The sequence below is a fragment of the Catharus ustulatus genome, chromosome 31 (genome assembly GCF_009819885.2).
Source record: "Catharus ustulatus isolate bCatUst1 chromosome 31, bCatUst1.pri.v2, whole genome shotgun sequence".
In the NCBI taxonomy this organism is placed as follows: Eukaryota; Metazoa; Chordata; class Aves; order Passeriformes; family Turdidae; genus Catharus; species Catharus ustulatus.
The window spans coordinates 3,057,601-3,077,925 of record NC_046251.1 but is presented as its reverse complement, the minus strand read 5'-3'; the positions used below and the strand labels follow the sequence as shown (position 1 = coordinate 3,077,925).

The window sequence follows — 20,325 nt, the reverse complement described above, 5'->3', positions numbered from 1 at the left end:
GAGGGATCCTGGGGCCCGATCCTCATTCCAGCCGAACTGGAAAGGTGAGGTAGGAAAAGGGCAACGCCTTCACCTGGGCAAGGCCTTCACCTGGAGCCGCACATGGTGCCGGCAGGTAAGAGCTGCACGAGTGGGACCTGGAGCCCGGGATGCCCCCCCGAAATTCCCCTTCCCCGGGAGGCTTCAGGGACAGGAGTTTGGACACGGAGGCAGCGGAGCCCTGCGGAGAGGGACGGGGCGTGCAGAGGGTCAGGGCTGAGGCTGGAATGTCGGGGCTCGGCCGGGCTGGTCCAGCTGGATTTGGGGTGGGAGGGGAGGGAAAAGGCCGGATCCTGCCACAGGGAGAGGCTGAAAGAAGGAAATCCGGCAGGAAAGCTGAGGGGGAAACCGGGGGAGCAAAGGGCTGATCCCAGGGGATCATCCCGAAGTGACGGAGAAGAAACGAGGGTGAGCAGCAAATCCCGCCCTCCTGCCGGGAGGGGAAGGGGCTGGGGAGGGGCTGCTGAGCACCCCAAAAGGAGCCTGAGGGGATGGTTTGTTGATCCCATCCTCCATCGACCGGGAATGGAAGCGGGATGGGAATGGGGGGGCTGTGCAGGCACTGCCAAAATCCCCGTGGGGATGGTTTGGTCCTCCCGTCCTCCGGGCACTGGGAATGGGCACGGGAGTGGGGCTGGGGACAGGGATGGGGACAGGAATGGGGACAGGAATGGGCACGGGAGGGGGCTGGGGACAGGGATGGGGATGGGATGGGGCTGGGGACAGGAATGGGGACAGGGATGGGGATGGGAGGGGGGATGGGGACAGGAATTGGGACAGGAATAGGGTTGGGAATTAGGCTGGGGACAGGGATAGGCACGGGAGTGGGTCTGGGGACAGGAATGGGGATGGGGACAGGAATGGGGACAGGGATGGGGATGGGAGTGGGGCTGGGGACAGGAATGGGGACAGGGATGGGAACGGGAATGGGGCTGGGGATAGGAATGGGCTGGGGACAGGAATGGGGACGGGAATGGAGCTGGGGACAGGAATGGAGACAGGAATGGGGTTGGGAGTGGGGCTGGGGACAGGAATTGGGACAGGAATGGGGACAGGAATGGAGCTGGGGACAGGATTGGGGACAGGAGTGAGCACGGGAGCAGGGCTGGGGACAGGAATGGAGAAAGGAATGGGCACGGGAGTGGGGCTGGGGACAGGGCTGGGGACAGGAGTGGGACTGGGGACAGGAATGGGAACGGGAATGGGACTGGGGACAGGAATTGGGACAGGAATGGGCACGGGAGTGGGGCTGGGGACAGGACTGGGGATGGGAATGGGGACGGGAGTGGGACTGGGGACAGGAATAGGGACAGGAATGGGAATGGGAGGAGGGCTGGGGACAGGGCTGGGGGCAGGAACGGGGACAGGAGCGGCAGGGCTGTATCCCCAGAGCCCCTGGAAGGAGTTTTCGGGCCGCGGAGCGGGGCCGGGTTTCCCCTGGGAACGGCTCTGGAGCCGCTCGGCCGGAGCGCAGGAATGAGGAACACGAGGGGTTTTCACAACCCCGCTTTAAAAACGCGTGGAAATCCATCGGGATGCGGCGAGCCGGGAATGATTCACTGCCAGCCCCCCTCTTCCGGGCCTGGCACTGCCAAAAATGCCGAGGGTTTGGGGAGAGCCGGAGCCGTCCCGCTCCTTCCCACGGTCCCAGAGCGGAGAGGGGGCACCCAAGGGAGCATCCCCGCCCCCCGTTCGATGGAAACCAAACCTTCCCCTCAGATAAAACCGGGTTTAGAGCTTCGGTGAGCTCCAGGATTGCAGGTTTTGGTGCTGGGGCACAGAACTGGTTCGTGTTTCTCACCGGCTCCCGCTCCACCCAGCAGCGCCTTTTCCTCTTCTCCTCTTCAATCCCAAATCTTTTGGGGAAATTAGAGCCGGTTTTTGGGGAAATCAGAGCCAGTTCTCGCTGCGGAGCCGCCCGGGAGTAGCAGCTGCTCCATGGGAAGGTCGTGGTTGGCTTTGGGAAAGGCCCGGGGAGCTTCCCAGCAAAGCCGGGTTTAATGAAGGGTTGGGTTAAAGCAAAACCGGATTTAAAGCAAAACTGTTTAAAGCAAAACTTGGTTTAATTCAAAGTGGGTTGAAAGCAAAACCGAGTTTAAAATAAAGCTGGGATTAAAGCAGTTCTGGATTTAATGCAAAACTGCCTTTAAAACAAAATCATGTCTAAAGCAAGTTGGGTTTAAAGGAAAGCTGGTTTTAAAACAAAATCAGGTTTAATTCAAAGCTGGGTTTAAGGAAAAGCTGGACTCAAAGTGAGGTTGGGTTTACAGCAAAGTGAGTTGAAAGCAAAACCAAGTTTAAAGAAAAGCTGGGTTTAACATAAAACTGGACTGAAGTAAAACCAGGCTTACGGCAAAATTGTGCTGGAAATAAAATCGGGTTAATGTAAAGCTGGGTTTAAGGCAAAGCTGCTTTTAAGGCAAAATCGGGTTTAAAACAAAGTTGAGATTAACGCAGAATTTGGTTTCAAGCAAAACAAAGTTTAAATTTAAGCTGGATTAAAACAAAGCAAGGTTTAATGCAGGACTCGTTTTAAAGCAGAACTGGTCTTACAGCAAAACCAGGTTTAAAGTGAAGCTGAGTTTAAAGCAGAGCTGATTTTAACTAAAACTGAGTTTAACGAGCTGGTGGCTGCTGCCAGCCCGAGCCCGAGCTGGGCTTTGCTCGGGGTCCCCTCCCTGTCCCGCAGCGCGGAGGGGAACGAGCTCCCGGGGCCCCCAGCCCCAATTCCGGCTCAGCCCCAATTCCCGGCTCTCCCCCAGTCCCAATTCCCGCCTGTCCCCCCAGTCCCCCAGCCCCAATTCCTGCTCTCCCCCAACCCCAATTCCCGCTCCCGCAGCCTCAATTCCTCTTCCCTACCCCAGCCCCAATTCTCGCTCTCCCCCAGCCCCAATTCCTGCTCCCCCAGCCCCAATTCCGGCTCAGCCCCAACTCTGGCTTCCCCAGCCCCAACTCCCGCCCCAATTCCCGGCTCTCCCCCCAATCCCCCAGCCCCAATTCCTGCTCCCTACCCTAACCCAAATTCCCGTTCCCTCCCCCAGCCCCAATTCCTGCTCCCTACCCTAACCCAAATTCCCGCTCCTCCAGCCCCAGTTCCCGCTCCCCCAGCCCCAATTTCTGCCTGTCCCCTCAATCCCCCACCCCCGAGTCCCGCCTCTCCCCCAGCCCCAATACCCGTTCCCTACTCTAACCTGAATTCCTGCTCGCTCCCCCAACCCCAATTCCCACTCTCCCCCAGCCCCAATTCCCGTTCCCTACCCTATCCAAATTCCCGCTCCCCCAGCCCCAATTCCTGCACCCTCAGCCCCAATTCCCGTTCTCCCCTAGCCCTATTTCCCGTTCGCTCCCTCAGCCCCAATTCCCGGCTCTCCCCCAGCCCCAATTCCCGTTCCCCCAGCCCCATTTCCCGGCTCCCCCAGCCCCAATTCCCGTTCCCTCCCCCAGCCCCAATTCCCGTTCCCCCAGCCCCATTTCCCGGCTCCCCCAGCCCCAATTCCCGTTCCCTCCCCCAGCCTCAATTCCCGTTCCCTCCCCCAGCCCCATTTCCCGGCTCCCCCAGCCCCAATTCCAATTCCTGCTCTCCCCCAGCCCCAATTCCCGTTCCCTCCCCCAGCCCCAATTCCCGTTCCCTCCCCCAGCCCCAATTCCCGTTCCCTCCCCCAGCCCCAATTCCCGCTCCCCCAGCCCCAATTCCCGTTCCCTCCCCCAGCCCCAATTCCCGCTCTCCCCCAGCCCCAATTCCCGTTCCCTCAGCCTCAATTCCCGTTCCCTCCCCCAGCCCCAATTCCCGTTCCCTCCCCCAGCCTCATTTCCCGCTCTCCCCCAGCCCCAATTCCCGGCTCCTGGCCCGCCCGTGGCCCCGCCCCGCTCCTGCCCCGCGGCCGCGCTCCCGCCGCTCGATTTCCTCTTTTTTTTTTTTCATAAACCCCCAACAAATGAGATTTGATTCGCTCCCGTCCGCGCTGAGTCACGGAATCCCCGAGCCCCGGAGCCACCCGGCCCCGAGCGCCGGAGCCACCGCCGGGACACTTTGGGGGGTCCCGGGGGTCCCCACCGGGCACAGCCAAGGTGGGTCCGGCAATTCCAAATCCTGGCTGCGGCATCGACCTCCGGCCCGGATTTGGGGCGTTTTCAAGGACTTTTTTTAGGCGTTTTGGAGCTCTCAAAATTCAGGATTGAATTCAGCCAGGGGTTGGTTCTTCGCTGTTCCGGCTCCGACCCCAGCCCCAGTAAAACCAGCGCGTTACTGGTGCCGCACACCCCCCTCGCGCGGAACTTTTGGGGCGGTTCGTGGGAATTCACAACTTTTATCCCTATTTTCGGCAGCTCCGAAGGAACCCGGAGCCCCACCTGAGCTCAGGTGATGATCGAGTGGGAATTCACCGTTTTTGTCGCTCTTTTTGGCAGCTCTGAAGGACCCCAAACCTTCACCTGGGAGGAGCCGATGCGATGGAGGGAGCTCAGCCCCACCTGAGCGCAGGTGAGCACCTGGAGCCGCTTTTTGGGGCTCTTCCCGCATTCCCCAGCTGGCTCAGCCCCTCCTCACCTCCCCCTCCCTCCTGTCCCGAGGAAGACCTGACGACCCCGTACCTGAGGAAGGCTCCCACCCCCCCTGGCCATGAGGACGCCGACACCGCCATCATCGCAGGTGAGCCCTGCTCCCGTCCCAATCCCAGCACAAATTACTGTAATTCCCACAAAACAGCATTTCCCACCTTCTTTCAGTTGTCAGGAGAACAGGGGAACACATCAGCTAAAAAAACAAAACAATTTTTTTATAAATTTCGAGGCACAAAATCAAAACCTGCTTCCACCTTGGTGTCCTCGGTGGAAATCACTGCCCGTCTTTGCCTTTGCCAAACTTGCCACCTCATCTCAGGAAGCTGTGAGCTTTTGAGTGTAAAATAAATGTAAAACGAATGCACCTCTGGAATTAGCTAATTCTCTCCACTGAAGGGGCACAGGTACTCGGCTTTCACTGAACACCCGCCCTAAATACCTGTGAGGTGATTTTGAGCTTTAGATTCTGACAGCCATTGGTGACTTTTGCTGCTGGACACAGATGTGACGCAGGGTTTGGTTTTTTTTTAAATTACCATTTGATTAAATAAGCTTGCAAAAATACAGTAATTTCACAATTATAAGCTGCACCATTTTGACTAAAATTTTGGTCCGAACCCAAAGTGCAGCTTATAATCAGGTGTGGCTTATATATGGACAAAGAATGAAAAGTTGCTGTTTTAGTTTGGAGGACAGGTGTCTGCTGAGAAAGGCAGGAGCTTCTCTTTGAAATGGAGAATGTAAACCCCCCTCCCTCCAAATTATTGTAATTTTGAAATCAGGTGGCTCTCAGGCAAAGATAAGGGAATTAGGAATAACAGTTATTGACTAGGGAAATTAAAATAGAAATACAGTACTACAAAGAACAAACCCCAAACCCTGACACAGTCAGAGTACAACCTGACACCCGTCAGGCAGGGTGTTGGCAGCAGTCCCATTCCATGGTGGCTGCATCCTCCTGCAGTGACAGATGTGGCTCAGTTGGAGCAGTGCTCCTGTACAAGGTGCAGTTTCCCTCCGGAGCTCCAGTGGTGATGTGGAGAAATCCGGTTTTCCTCTGGAGTCCAGTGGAGAAAGGGGCTCCCTTAGTGTCCCAAACCCTCTGTTTTTATCTTGGTAAGAAATGTTGGGCTCTTCCCCCTGGCTGGAGCAACTCCCAATGGGATGCAGTAATTTTATCAGTCCCACAGTGGGACTCAATGGCCATGAGCAGAAAATGACTGGCTGGAGGAAGGATGGGTTGTGAAAAGATAAAGAACAATGCCCTGCCTGGTTTATAAAACATGGCCATGAACAGGAGATATCCCATGAGATAAAGAACACTGCCCTGCCTGGTTTCAATGGATGCCCATTAACAGAATATCTCCCACAGAGATCAGGATCACTGCCCCACCCTCAACAGATGGTGACAGAATAGACACCTTTGATCACACCCTGTATTGTAATGTGTGGTGTAGAATTAGGTGCAGCTTATGTATGGAAAAGGAATGAAAAGTTGCCAACACCTGGAGATGCAACTTACAGTCAGTGTGACTTATAATCGTGAAATTACTAATTAACCTCCAACTTAGGAGGAAATCAGCAGCAAACGATCTTCTCACAGCGGTTGTTGGCTGCTTCCCCCGCAGTGGTGATCACGCTGGTGTTCCTCACGCTGCTGGCGGTGCTGGTGGTGATCGGGATTTACCTGTACCGGAACCAGGGCTCGTACCGCACCTACGAGCAGCCCGAGCCCGACACGGCCCCGCGGGACGAGGCTCCGCCCAAGGACAAGGAGGAATATTTTATCTAAGGACACCCCTGGCATCCACACGGGTCCCGAAATTCCCTGCACGTGGGGGTTTATGTAAATTTTCAGGACGCAACCTGAATTTCCTGACATCGGGGATCTGCCCGAATGTCCCGGAGTTGAGGATCTGCCAAAATTTCTTGGAGGTGGAGGATCTTCCCAAGCTGGGAATCTGCTTAAATTCTCTGCAGCTGGGGTTCTGCCTGAATTTCCTGGCATTGGTGTTCTGGATTCCATGGATTTGGGGATCTAAATTGGAAACCTGCCTGAATTCCCTGGGTTGGGGTTCTGGATTCCCTGGATTTGGGGATCTAAATTGGAAAGCTGCCTGAATTCCCTGGGGTTGAGGTTCTGCCTGAATTCCTTGGAGCTGGGATATGCCTGAATCTCCTGGAGCTTCTGATCTACCTGAATTCCCTGAGCTGGGGTTCTGCCTAAAGTTGAGGATCTACAGGTTGATTTTCTTTGGTTTGGGCTTTTTTTTCCCCTTTAATTTATGAAGCCAAGCATGGAAGGAATATGTGGGTGCCCGAGGGCAGGAAAAAACCTAAATACCCTCCAAAAAAATAATAACTGCAAAAGAGGAAGTTCCCAACCCAGCAGGAAAAAGGAAAGAAGTGAGGAAACCCTCAGCTGGCAGCAGCCAAAGGGGTTCTCAGAGGCCCAACAGAAATCTGTTAGTTCATTTAAATTTTCAAAATAATCTTTATTTTTGGTTTTTAGTATAAAAACTCCACAAGTTCAGTGCAGCACAGAGAGTCCGAGAGCCAAGCTCGGGAACAGTCAGGGATGGTCACACACACAGAGGACACAGATTGAGATTAAAGTGAAATATTAAAATAAAAGAGTCGAATCTGAGCTCTTTCTTCATCAAATAACAACCAAACAGAAGAAAAACACCCGATTGAGGATCCCTGAAATGCTCCTCCCAAGCTTGTGCAGGGTTGGTTATCAATGCAGGAATGAGTCACTGATAAACAATGGATCATTCACAACCCAGTGAGAAAATCCCTTTACAAACATCCCATTCACAAACCCCATTCATAAAGCCTCCAATGAACAGCTCATCGATAAACCCATTGATAAATCCACAAATCATCCCACAACCCAAGGGGTTTGTGTTCCCTGCAGTTCCCACAACAAACCCATTGATAAACCCATTGATAAACCCATTGATAAACCCATTAATGATCCCCCAAACCATCCCACAGCCCAAGGGGTTTGTGCTCCCTGCCAGATCCCATAACAAACCCATTGACAAACCCATTAATGATCCCCCAAACCATCCTGTGACCCAAGGGGTTTGTGCTCCCTGCCAGATCCCACAATAAACTCATTGATAAACCCCAAACCATCCCACAGTGCAAGGGGTTTGTGTTCCCTGCAGTTCCCACAACAAAATCATTGATAACCCCCCAAACCATCCCACAGCCCAAGGGGTTTGTGCTCCCTGCCAGATCCCACAATAAACCCATTGATAAACCCACTGATAACCCCCAAACCATCCCACAACCCAAAGGGTTTGTGTTCCCCCCCAAACCATCCCACAGCCCAAGGGGTTTGTGTTCACTGATAACCCCCCAAACCATCCCATAACCCAAGGGGTTTGTGTTCCCTGCCAGATCCCACAACAAACCCATTGATAACCCTCCCAAATCAACCAGTTCCCATAACAAACCCATTGATAAACCCATTAATGACCCCCCAAACCATCCCACAGCCCAGGGGTTTGTATTCATTGATAACCCCCCAAACCATCCCACAGCCCATGGGGTTTGGGTTCCCTGCAGTTCCCACAATAAACCCATTAATGACCCCCCAAACCATCCTGTGACCCAAGAGGTTTGTGTTCATTGATAACCCCCAAACCATCCCACAGCCCAAGGGGTTTGTGTTCTCTGCAGTTCCCACACAACCCTGCCTCTCGGGTTTAAGGGATTTGGGTGTGCAAACACCGGGTCTGAGTTAAAATCGAGCGTTTGCTACTTAAGCTTGGGTTAAACCCGGTTCTAGCTGGGACGGGAGGATCCCCGGGAGCTGCAGCACGGCCCTGGCACCGCTCATGGCTTTGATTAGAGCTGAAGTGCAAACGATCCGAGATCACTGGGAGTGGGATAAACACATCCCGGGGTGGGGTCTGGAGGAAGGGGGGTCAGGATGAGGGGGCACCCCCAGGTGAGGGGGCAGCTCCGGGTGTCCTCTCACTGCGGGGAAGGTTTTGGCTTTTGGGAAGGGAACTTGGTGTCTGGAGAGATTTTTTTGCCCGTTTCCCACCCAAAATCCACCTTTCCCTAAAAGGGAAACCTGGATGGGTCCAGCAGAGGGAAGGGAAGGGGAAACCCCGCCCCAGGGCATAATGAGGCCTTTAATTAATTAATTAATTAATTAGAGCTGCGTGTAAATGAGGACGGGGTGGGGCTGAGCTCCCCCGGGACCCCCAATGAACCGAACCCCACCCGTGTCACCTGGGGGTGTCCCCTCCCGGCCTCTGGGGTCCCCAGCCCCTGCACAGGTACCTGGGGGAGGTGCTGACAGCCAGGGGGGCCCCCCAAACCCGGCCCCCCCCTCACCAGAGGCTGAAGCCACCCCCGGCTCCCCCCGGGAATCCCCCCTTGCGTGGGGGCAGCAGGACGGCGGCTCCGGGCAGGACGGGCACGGGGGGGACACCCGGGGGACACCCGGCGGGAGGCGGCTGCAAAACACAAACACAGGGACAGGGAGGTCACCACGGGGGACAGCGAGGGCAGTGTCACCACAGAGGGACAGTGAGGTCAGTGTCACTACAGGGGACAGCCTGAGGTCACTGTCACCACACAGGACAGCTGAGGTCAATGTCACCACAGGGGACAGCTGAGGTTGGTGTCACCACAGGGGACAGCCGAGGTCAGTGTCACCACAGGGGGACAGTGAGGTCAGTGTCACCACAGAGGGACAGCTGAAGCCACTGTCACCACAGGGGGACAGCGAGATCAGTGTCACCATAGGGAATAGCAGAGGTCAGTGTCAGGACAGGGGACAGCAAGGTCACTGTCACAGCTGGGTGGGCACAAGGCCTCTGTGGGCTGTGAGGACACAGAAATGTCCCCAACCCCTGCTGAGGGACAGGGGCTGGAGCTGAGACAGCTCTGACACACCCCTGAGGCACCTGGACCAGGTGGGGAACACACTGCCACCTGTGGGACACACTGCCACCTGGGGGACACACTGCCACCTGTGCTGTCACCTGAGGGACACACTGCCACCTGTGGGACACACTGCTACCTGTGCTGTCACCTGTGAGACACACTGACACCTGGGGAACACACTGCCACCTGTGCTGCCACCTGGGGAACACACTGATACCTGTGCTGTCACCTGGGGGACACACTGCCACCTGGGGGACACATTGACACCTGTGAGACACACTGCCACCTGTGCTGACACCTGGGGGACACACTGACACCTGTGCTGACACCTGGGGGACACACTGACACCTGAGGGACACACTCCCCACCTGGGATCCACCCACACTCCCTGGGATGCTGTCAGTGCCACCTGTCCCAAAACTCCCCACCTGTCCCAAACCCCCCAGACCCACCCACACTCACCGGGATGCTGCCAGTGCCACCTGTCCCAAACCTTCCCACCTGTCCCAAACCCCCCAGACCCACCCACACTCACCGGGATGCTGCTGGTGCCGCCTGTGCCCAGCCTGGCTCCGGTGTCAAACCCTTCCAGCAGCACGGTGGATCCTGGTGGGTACACCTGGCCCAGGGGCAAATAGGCCACGGGGGAGCCCAGAGCCCCCAGGGGCAGCGGCGGGGCCAGGGGCAGGTACAGGGACGCACCTGGGTACGCTGGGGACACGGGGGGGATGCCAGCAGCGCCCAGGGGGACGAAGCTGAGACGGTAGAGCTGGGAAAACAGCGAGGCAGCAAGGTCAGCCAGGGGTTATCCCACATCCAGGTGTGCACCCTGCACCCAGCGGGGCTCTCACCTGCGGCAGGAGCAGGGAATCACCTGGAATTCACCTTTAATGGGGGTTTGGGGCACTTGGGCTATGGATGGGGGGGTCCCAGGGGTAAACGCCCCCCTGGACAGGTGTCACCTACCTCGGGGTACGCAGGTGCAGGGTCAAGGTAGGGGGGCGGCTGTGGCAGTGCCAGAGTCTGGGGGTACCCGGGGGGGGCCGGGCCAGGGAACGAGGGCTGGCCTGGGAATGGCCCTGGAGGGAGAGAAACGGGTCAGGAGAGCCGGGACCGAGGGGTTCGGGGGTTGGGACAGAACCCAAAATCACCCTGCAGGGAAATGGCACCGCACCGAGCGCTGTGCCCCCCTGGGGCATCAACCCCTGCCCCTCCCGTGCCCCCCCGGCTGCTCCCCCAGTGCCCCCCATGGCATCAGCCTGGCCTCGGTGTCACCCAAAGGGTGTCAGCCCCCGCTCCTCGAATGGTATCTCCCCCCTCGAGACCCCTCCCTTGGTATCTCCCCCCTCCTCAGACCCCCCCCCGTGCCCCCTCCCATGGTACCTCCCCCGCTCTGTGCCCCCTCCCATGGTATCTCCCCCCCTCTGTGCCCCCTCCCATGGTATCTCCCCCACTCCTCACACCCCCCCCGGCTCCCCCTCCAGTGGTACCTCCCCCCCCCCCCGCACCCCCTCAATGGTACCTCCCCCACCCGGCCCCAGCCCCGCCCCCCGGTCAAAGCGAGGCTGAGCACGCGTCTCCATGGCAACCCTGGCCCCGCCCCCTCCCCGCCCCCTCGGCCCCGCCCAGCCCGCGCCCTCACGCTCCCTTAAAGGCGCCGCGCGCTCGGGGCGGCGCTGGCGGATGGGGCGGGGGCTCCGGTACAGCGGGACCGAGGGGCCCGGCCCGGCCTTGCCTTTGCCGTTCATGGCGGCGGCGGCTCCCGGAGTCACGGCGGGGGGAGGAGGAAGAGGAGGAGGAGGAGGAGGAGGCGGGGGCGGCCCGTGGGGGAGGGTGAGGGACGGGGCAGGAAGCGGGGCAGGAAGCGAGCGTCGTGACGTCATCGCGCTCGGGGCGGGGCCGCGCGCTCTTAAAGGGGCCGCGGGAAACGAGGGGGAGGTGGAGGGGAGGGGTCTCTAAATGGGGTCTGGGGTCACTGGGGGGAAGGTGAGGCATGAAAAAATTTTATTGAAAATAAAGTATTACATTGTTTAAAATTTAAATAGATCTCAAATAAAAAGAAGAATAGAAAATGCTGGGAATAAAATTCTGTATTTGCGCATTTATGCATAAGAATTTCATATAAAATACAGTTGAAATAAATATGTATAAAATACTTATAAATCTTTAGAGATACATAATGCATACTGTAGTAATATATAAAAAATAGTAAATAAATATTTTAAAATATTAATAGGAAAATGTAATATATAATATAGGAATATATAATAACAAGCATTAATAAATTTAAAAAATTATATTAGTATAATAATGTATTAGTGCAGAATCATATAATTATGCATTAATATATATTATATATAGTATAATATATATACCAATAAATATTTATATAAATGCACAATATATAGCGTAATAGTATAATATATTAAAAATTCAACAAATATTGATAAAATAAGAGAATATATAGTACACGTATATAATATATACTCTATATAATAATCTATAATTAAATATGAAATCTATATAATGTGTATCACATCCATAAACCCATATATAAATAATCTATATATATATCTTTATCATTGAAGAGCCCCCGTAGGTTGTAAAATGCCCCCAGAAAATGTAAAATTCCGAACTTTTGGGGTGATTTTCGCGCTCCCTCTCCCTCCGTTTCTCCCCCACTTTCAGGACTCCAATCTCGCCTTTTCCGCCTCATTTTCACCCAGCTCCAGCCCCAGACCCGAGCTCATGAATAATGCAGCAGCTGCTCATGAATATGCAAATGAGCTCACTCTGCTGGGGGCGTACTCATGAATAATTCATGAGGGAAAATGATTCTCACCTTCAAAACGCACAGAAATGGGGAAAAAATCATTTATCTTCAAAGCGGAGCCAGAGCTGGCTCGCGGACCCCCAGACCTGGTTCGGGAACCCCCAGACCCCGCTCAGGGACCCCCAGATCCATTTAACGACCTCCCTTCTCCCCCGGACCCCACTTAGAGACCCCCAGACCCCGCTTAGGGACAGCCTCTTCCCCCCCAGTCCCCCAGACCAAGTTAGAGACCCCCAGACCCACTTAATGATCTCCCTCTCCCCCCAGACCCAGCTAGGGACCCCCAGACCCCTTTAGGGATCCCAGACTCCTTTAGAGACCCCCAGACCCCTTTAGGAACCCCCAGACCCGTTTAGGGACCCCCAGACCACCCAGACCCCTTTAGGGACCCCCAGACCCGTTTAGAAACCCCAGACCCCTTTAAGGATCCCCAGACCCAGTTAGAGACCCCAGACCCCTTTAGGAACCCCAGACCCGTTTAGGGACCCCAGACCTGTTTAGGGACCCCAGACCCCTTTAGAGACCCCAGACCCATTTAGGGACGCCCCTCCCATTCAGCTCCCCCGTCAGTGCCCCCCAACCCCCCCTCAGCCGAGTCTTTGTTAATTAAAATCCGCCCCCCCACCCGAGCTGTTTTCCTTTCCCCGTACGCAATCCATTAGCGCTATGCAAATGTATGCAAATGAGCCCGGGGCTTAACTAGCTGTAGGTATTTAACGATTCCTATTAAATATTCATAATCACGGCAGCGCATATGCAAATGAAGCCGGCAGAACGGGGCCGCGGCCGCCAATAACAGGTGCACCTGGGCTAATCAGAATATTAATGAATATTAATGATTATTAATGAGGAGGGGTCGGTCTGGCTGTGGGGTCATTAATATTTTGCCCTGTCCCCGCTTTCCCCCACCCTCCCTTGTCCCCTTTGTCCCCTCTCGTTGCGGGGTCCAGGGTTTGGGGAGGTCTGGGATTGGTGCTCTGGGATTTTGGGGGGGTCCTGGATTTGGGATCTGGGGCTTGGGGGGGTCTTGGATTTGGGATCTGGGGTTTGGGGGGGTCCTGGATTTGGGATCTGGGGTTTGGGGGGGTCTTGGATTTGGGATCTGGGATTTTGGGGGGGTCCTGGATTTGGGATCTGGGGGTTGGGGGGGTCCTGGATTTGGGATCTGGGGTTTGGGGGGGGTCTGGCTCTTTGGGGTCTGGAGTTTTGAGGGGGGTCTGGGCTGGGAAGCTCTGATTTGGGGGTCTTGGGGCTGGAGGGGGCTCTGGTTCAGGTGCTGGGGAGGGTTTGGGGTCTAAGGGAGCCCCCGCAGCTCGGGGGTCTCTGGTTTGCGGGAGTTCTGGGGGCGTTCTTGGTGTCTCTGGGGGGCTGATTTTGGGGTGTCCCTCTCCTGTGGGGGGGTCTCTGGCTCTGAGGGGTCCCTCTGCCTCTGGGGTCTCTCTGGCCCCGGGGGGGACGTCCAGGGGGTGTCGGGGCTCTGTCCGAGTGGGGGTCTCTGGAAGGTCTCCGGGCTCTCTGTCCCGGTGGTCCCGGGGGCTTTGGGGTCTCTGTCCCAGCCCCTCTATCCCGGGCTCTCTGTCCCGGGTATTTCGGGGTCTCAGTGCGGGGGTCCCGGGGGTCCCCGGCTCTCTCTCCCGGTATTTCGGGCTCTCTGTCCCGGGTATTTCAGGGTGTCTGTCCCGGGTATTTCGGGCTCTCACTCCGGGGTCCCGGGCTCTCTCTCCCGGTATTTCGGGCTCTCACTCCGGGGGTCCCGGGCTCTCTCTCCCGGTATTTCGGGCTCTCACTCCCGGTATTTCGGGCTCTCACTCGGGGGTCCCGGGGGTCCCGGGCTCTCTGTCCCGGGTATTTCGGGCTCTCTCTCCGGGGTCCCGGGCTCTCTCTCCCGGTATTTCGGGCTCTCACTCCGGCGGTCCCGGGCTCTCTCTCCCGGTATTTCGGGCTCTCTCTCCGGGGGTCCCGGGCTCTCTGTCCCGGGTATTTCGGGCTCTCTCTCCCGGGTATTTTGGGCTCTCACTCGGGGGTCCCGGGGGTCCCGGGCTCTCTCTCCCGGTATTTCGGGCTCTCTCTCCGGGGGTCCCGGGCTCTCTCTCCCGGTATTTTGGGCTCTCTCTCGGGGGTCCCGGGGGTCCCGGGCTCTCCGCAGCGGCGCTCGCAGCGCCCCCAGCGGCGGCGGGCGGGAGCGCCCCTGCGGCAGCGGCCTGCGCATAAATTATGTTCATGACGCAGCAGCCCCAAAACCCCGCGAAGAGGCAAAAATCCCCTCCCGGGACCCCCGCGGCACCGAGCCCCCCATAACCCCCCGCCAGCCGCTCCCTCCGCGGACCCCGGCCCGGTTGGGGGTCCCGGGGCCGCTCCGCCGCGCCCCCCCCGCACCCCCCCGCCCCTTTGTGCCGCCGCCGCCGCCGCCACCGCAGCGATCGCGGGAGCGGCGAGAGCGGCGGGGACCCCCCGGGCCCCCCCGGGGCTCCCCCGGACCCCCGACCCCCGGCTCGGTGAGTGCGGGCCCGGGGCGGGCGGGGGGCGGCGGGCCCGGCGCGGTGAATATGCAATGGCGTAATTAGCATAATTTATATATTTATGATAAAGAGCGCTGGGGGGGGCGGGGAGGGCGGAAAACGGCGGAAAACGGGGGGACAGAGGGGGGGGCGGCGGGGTTTGGGGGGAAAGGGAGCTCGGGGGAGGTTTGGGGGGGCAGAAGGGATCGGTGGGGCCGGGGGGGAACTGGGAGGAACTGGGGAGAAATGAGGGGGGGGGGATTGGGGGTGCCAGGGGGGTTTTGGGGGGAATTTGGGGGGGCAGGGGAGAGGGGCTGGAGACCCCCGGGGCAGGGAAAGGGGGGGGGGGGACTGTCCTGGGTGGGGGGGGCAAGAGGATTTGGGGTGCAGGAGAGGAGTAGGGGGGGGGGGGTGGGTTGGGAACAATTTTGGGGTCCTGCCCGAGGAGGGCAAAGAGACCCCAGGGGTGAGAGGGGAGGAGGCAGCGGGATTTAGGGGGTCTGGAGAGGGGCTCGAGGGGTGCTGGGTCTGGGGTGGAATTTGGGGAGAGCTGAGGGGGCACAGGGAGGGTGGGCACACGAGCGGGGGTCCCTGGGGACACCCCGGAATTTGGGGGGGGGTCCATGAAGGGGGGGTTGGAGAAAAGGGGGGTGAGTGCCCTAGGGGGGGATGGAGGAATTTTGGGGGGTGGGGATGGATTTTGGGGTGCTGAGGGGGGCAGGACATTGTTGGGGTCCTGCTGGGGGTGGGGAGATTTGGGGGGGACAGATTGGGGGGGCTGTGGGGCTGAGGGCTTGGAGGGGGCGCTGGGTCTGTGGGGGAAACTGGGGGGACACAAATGGGGACCTCGGCTCAGTGGGGGTCCCCAATTTTGGGGTCCAGGGAAGGGGGAAGAGGGGCTGGAGAGCCCCAGGCAGGAAAAGGGGGAAGTGGCCAGGCAGGATCGGGGGGAGCAGGAGGATTTGGGGGTGCGGGAATTGGGGTTTGGGGTGGGGACAGTTTTGGGGTCCTGCCCGGGGAGGGCAAAGAGACCCCGGGGTGGCCTCCAGGATTTGGGGGGCAAAAGCAGTTCGGGGGTGAGAGAAGCTTGGGGGGTGTGGGGGGAATTTGGGGAGACACAAATGCACTGAGTCGGGGTGCTGAGGATTTGGGGAGACTTTGGCTGAGTGGGGATCCCTGGGGACACCCCGGAATTGGGAAATGGGAGGAGGGGGCTGGGGCTGGGAAAGGGGGGGAGTGCCTGGGGGGGGGGAGCAGGAGGAGGTCGGGGATGATTTTTGGGGTGCAGGAGAGGAGAAGCAGGGCAGGGGGGCAGGACCCGAGGGGAGGCAGTGGGGTCTGGGGAAAGGCAGGGCAGGGGAATTTCAGGGGGGTGGAGGGGGGGGTCCAAGGACATTTTGGGGTACAGCTGGGGAAGGGGGGGCTGTGAAGGTTTGGGGGGGACTGAGCACCCCTTAAAGGGGGTCACTGCCCCCACAGCCCCCCTGAGCCCCTCGTTTGGGGGGTCTGGGGTGGGGGATCCGTCCCTGGGTGCTGTGCAGGGATAGGGGGCAGGGGGACCCTCACCTTTGTTGGGGGGAAGGGGCTGGGGCTGTGCTGTCCCGTGTCCCCCCCAAACCTCAGCACCTCCATCCGTGGCCATCTCGGGGTGACTCCGGTTCTTCACCCCCTGCACCCCACAGGAACCCCCCAAAGGAACAATGGGGGCACAGCAGTGCCCCCCACCCATCCCATCCCATCCCATCCCATCCCATCCCATCGATTCTGGTGATCTTACTGATCACATCCCATTGAACCCGTTGATAGCATTGATCCCACTGATCCTATCCCATCCTGTTGACCCCACTGATCCCATCCCATCCCATCCCATTAATCCCATTGATCCCATTGATCCTATCCCATAACATCCCATTGGTCCCACTGATTCCAATGATCCCATCCCATTCATCCCACTCATCCTATCCCATACCATCCTGTTGACCCCACTGATCTCATCCCATCCCATTGATCCCATTGATCCCACTGATCCCATCCCATCCCATTGATTTCATTTCATTGATCCCATTGATCCTATCCCATCACATCCCACTGGTCCCATTGATCCAATGATCCCATCCCACTGATCCTATCCCATCCCATCCTGTTGACCCCACTGATCTCATCCCATCCCGTTGATCCCATTTCATTGATCCCATTGGTCCTATCCCCACTGATCCCATCACATCCCATTGGTCCCATCAATCCCATTCCATTGATCCCATTGATCCCATCCCATCAGTCCCATTGATAGCATTGGTCCCACTGATCCCATCCCATTGATCCCATTTATCCCATCCCACTGATCCCATCCCACTGATCCCATTTATCCCATCCCGTTTGATCCCACTGTTCCCATTTGATCCCACTGATCCCATCCCATTGATCCCATTTATCCCACCCCACTGATCCCATTTGGTCCCACTGATCCCATTTATCCCATCCCACTGATCCCATTGATCCCACTGACCCCCCCCACCTCCCTGACCCCCCCCCCCATGGGTGCAGCCCCAGGGGGTTCCTGTACCCCTCATCCCCCCGTGCTGCCCCCCCAGGGCCCCTCAGGACCGGCCCCGCTGCTCCCGGTTCTATTTTGGGGTGGGGCCGGCTCTGCCCTGCCCTTGGCAGGAGATTGGAATCCCGGGAATAAAAATCGCTGGGAAGTGAGAGCAGGGTAACCCCAGAGCTGGGCTCACAGTCCCCACCCCAACAGCCCCAGGGCACCCCAAACCCCCCAGAAATGCTGCAGGGTGCCCCCAAAACCCCTGAGGAAAGGGGGAGGAAATCTGGATTAATGAATTCCAGAGCCACGTGCTGGTCCCTGCAAATTATTATTAAATAATAATTTATTTAATAATAATTTATATATATAAATTATATATATATTTAAATTATTTATTGTTTATTTATTCAAATTGTTCCTTTTTGCAAGGCCAGAGCACCCCAACAGCCCCAGAAATGCTGCAGGGCTGCTTTGGGGTCAGGGCTCTGCCCCCCAAAACCCCTGAGGAAGGGGGGAGGAAATCTCAATTAAGGAATTCCACAGCCTCGTGCTGGACCCTGCAAATTATTATTTAATAATAATTTAATTAATAATAATTTATATATATAAATTATATATATATTCGAATTATTTATTATTTATTTATGCAGATTGTTCCTTTTTAATGGTGCAAAAAAAGGGGTTTGGAACATTGGGTTAAACTGCCCAACTGGCAGGAAACCTTTGCTGCTTTGGGGTTTTCCCTTCTGGGGCCCCTCCACAGGGCATTTCCTCTCTGATGGAGTGATATTATTAGTATTTTAAAAATAATATCGTTATTCAATTATTTCAATATATAATATATAATACATAATATAAAAGACATAATACATACATATAATATATAATACATAATATAAAATACATAATACATGCATAATATATAATAATATATAACATATAATATATACATTATGTATTGTATGTAATATAGATAATATATTTCTATGTGTATTTTTATATATGTTTATTATAGGTATTATGTTATAATATTAGTAAATAACGTAATTCTTTAAATAGAATTATATATTTATGTATATTATATATTACATATTATTATTTTATATTATTATTATAAAAATTATTTTATAGCTAATGTATATTTTAAATAATAATAATAGTAATAATAATAATAACAATAATAATAATTTAAAATAATGTATTATATTTAAATAACAATATTATTTTTATTCCCTGGATTCTGGGGGGATCAGGGTGCTGCCCACACACCTGGCTCAACAATTTTGCTAAATTGTTTAATTAATTAATTCCCCCCCAACTCCTCTTTTTCTGGGCTGCCCCTTTTGCCTGGATTTGGAAGATTTTGGGGCAGTAAATGAATTTTCCCAGCTTTTCCTTTGGAATTTGGGGATTTCCAGATGTGAACTTTGTTTGGATTTGGGGCATTTTGGGGACATCTCATCCCCTGCCTCAGCTTCTGTAAATGCCACAAAACCTTCCAAGACATCAGATTTAGAGGGAAAGGAGAATTTTGGGGAATTATTCCCCCCAGGAACAGATCCAGGATAACAGCAGGGAGGAATTTGTGAGTCCCTGCTCAGGTTTAATCCTCCGAGTTTCTCACCTGGGCAAACTCAACTTTTCCACCCAATTTGGATCCATCTCTGCCTCATCAACACTTCATTAACATGGAAATTAAATCTGCATGGAGCTTGGGAGCGTCCTAAATATCCTTCCCTCACCTTTTTCCCCTCTTTCGTTATTTTTTAATATTTTTATTATTATTTCATTCATTTCCTTGCCTTCCCTCCATCTGTTGCTCCGTGGCTGCTCCTCCCTGCCTGCCCTCGCCACCATCTGGAGAAATTTTTTGTTGCATTAAATGCCAAAAAAATCCCCCCCAAAAGTGTGAAAAAACGGGATTTGTGATAGGGAAAGGATCCTGCTCCCAAATCTGGATCCAGCCTGGAATTCTAAAGCTCTGATTAATTATCTCATTAATTAGCTTCTCCCCCTCCTGGGTTATTTGTGTCTCCTCCCACCAGCAGCAGGGAGAGAAATCCAAGGATTTTGGGGATCTGCTCAGCCTTTTGCTGCCCCAGTTGAGCTGGAATAAATCCAGTTTGGGTGCCTGGTTTGGACTGGGATGGCTGGGGGTGGATCCTGGGGGGGTTCTGTGCTGCTCCTGTCCCAGAGTCCCGAACACATCCCTGGAGTTCCTGTTCCTCCTGAGCTGCCTCTTCCCAAACCTCCTCCATCCATCCCCTGGGGAGGATCCTGGGGCTCCTGGGAGCAGCCAGAGCTCAGCTCTGGGGTTTCTGTCCCTCCAGGCCAGACCCAGGGACCCCAAAACTCGGAACAGCCCGGGGAGCTGGAACCCCAAAACCAGGAGAGGCAGAACCCCAGAGAGACGGAGACTGGGCACCCCTAAACCCGGAGAGACAGAGCCTGGGCACCCCAAAACACGGAGAGACAGAGCCTGGACACCCCAAAACCTGCAGAGACAGAGCCTGGACACCCCAAAACCTGCACAGACAGAGCCTGGGCACCCCAAAACCCGGAGTGATAGAGCCTGGAGACTCCAAAACCCGGAGAGACAGAGCCTGGACACCCCAAAACCTGCACAGACAGAGCCTGGACACCCCTAAACCTGCAGAGACAGAGCCTGGGCACCCCAAAACCAGGAGAGACAGAGCCTGGACACCCCAAAATCTGCAGAGACAGAGCCTGGACAGGCCAAAACCCGGAGTGATAGAGCCTGGACAGCCCTAAACCTGCACAGAGCCTGGACACCCCAAAACCTGCAGAGACAGAGCCTGGGCACCCCAAAACCTGGAGTGATAGAGCCTGGACACCCCAAAACCCGGAGAGACAGAGCCTGGACACCCCAAAACCAGGAGTGATAGAGCCTGGACAGCCCTAAACCTGCACAGAGCCTGGAC

At 55.7% G+C, this 20,325-nt stretch overlaps 2 protein-coding genes across 3 annotated transcripts; one reads left to right on the top strand and one right to left on the bottom strand.

Moving 5' to 3' along the window:
• The first annotated feature begins 81 nt into the window (after positions 1-81).
• LOC117009080 (small cell adhesion glycoprotein) lies at positions 82-7,233 on the top strand. Of its 2 annotated transcripts, none has more exons than XM_033083263.2 (4): positions 82-115; positions 4,447-4,519; positions 4,613-4,687; positions 6,228-7,233. In XM_033083263.2, the coding sequence occupies exons 2-4, from the start codon at positions 4,489-4,491 to the stop codon at positions 6,389-6,391; spliced, it is 270 nt and encodes an 89-aa protein (XP_032939154.1). In that variant the 5' UTR covers positions 82-115; positions 4,447-4,488; the 3' UTR covers positions 6,392-7,233. The 2 variants fall into 2 exon arrangements, with proteins under 2 accessions (XP_032939154.1, XP_032939153.1); XM_033083262.2 differs by lacking the exon at positions 82-115 and adding an exon at positions 3,988-4,107.
• On the bottom strand, positions 7,074-11,396 carry DAZAP2 (DAZ associated protein 2). The gene is made up of 4 exons (XM_033083122.1): positions 11,249-11,396; positions 10,480-10,592; positions 10,049-10,282; positions 7,074-9,080 (listed from the first exon to the last, which is right to left on the bottom strand). Exons 1-4 carry the CDS (start codon positions 11,394-11,396, stop codon positions 8,955-8,957), a joined length of 621 nt encoding a protein of 206 aa, XP_032939013.1. The 3' UTR covers positions 7,074-8,954.
• Positions 11,397-20,325: the final 8,929 nt, after the last annotated feature.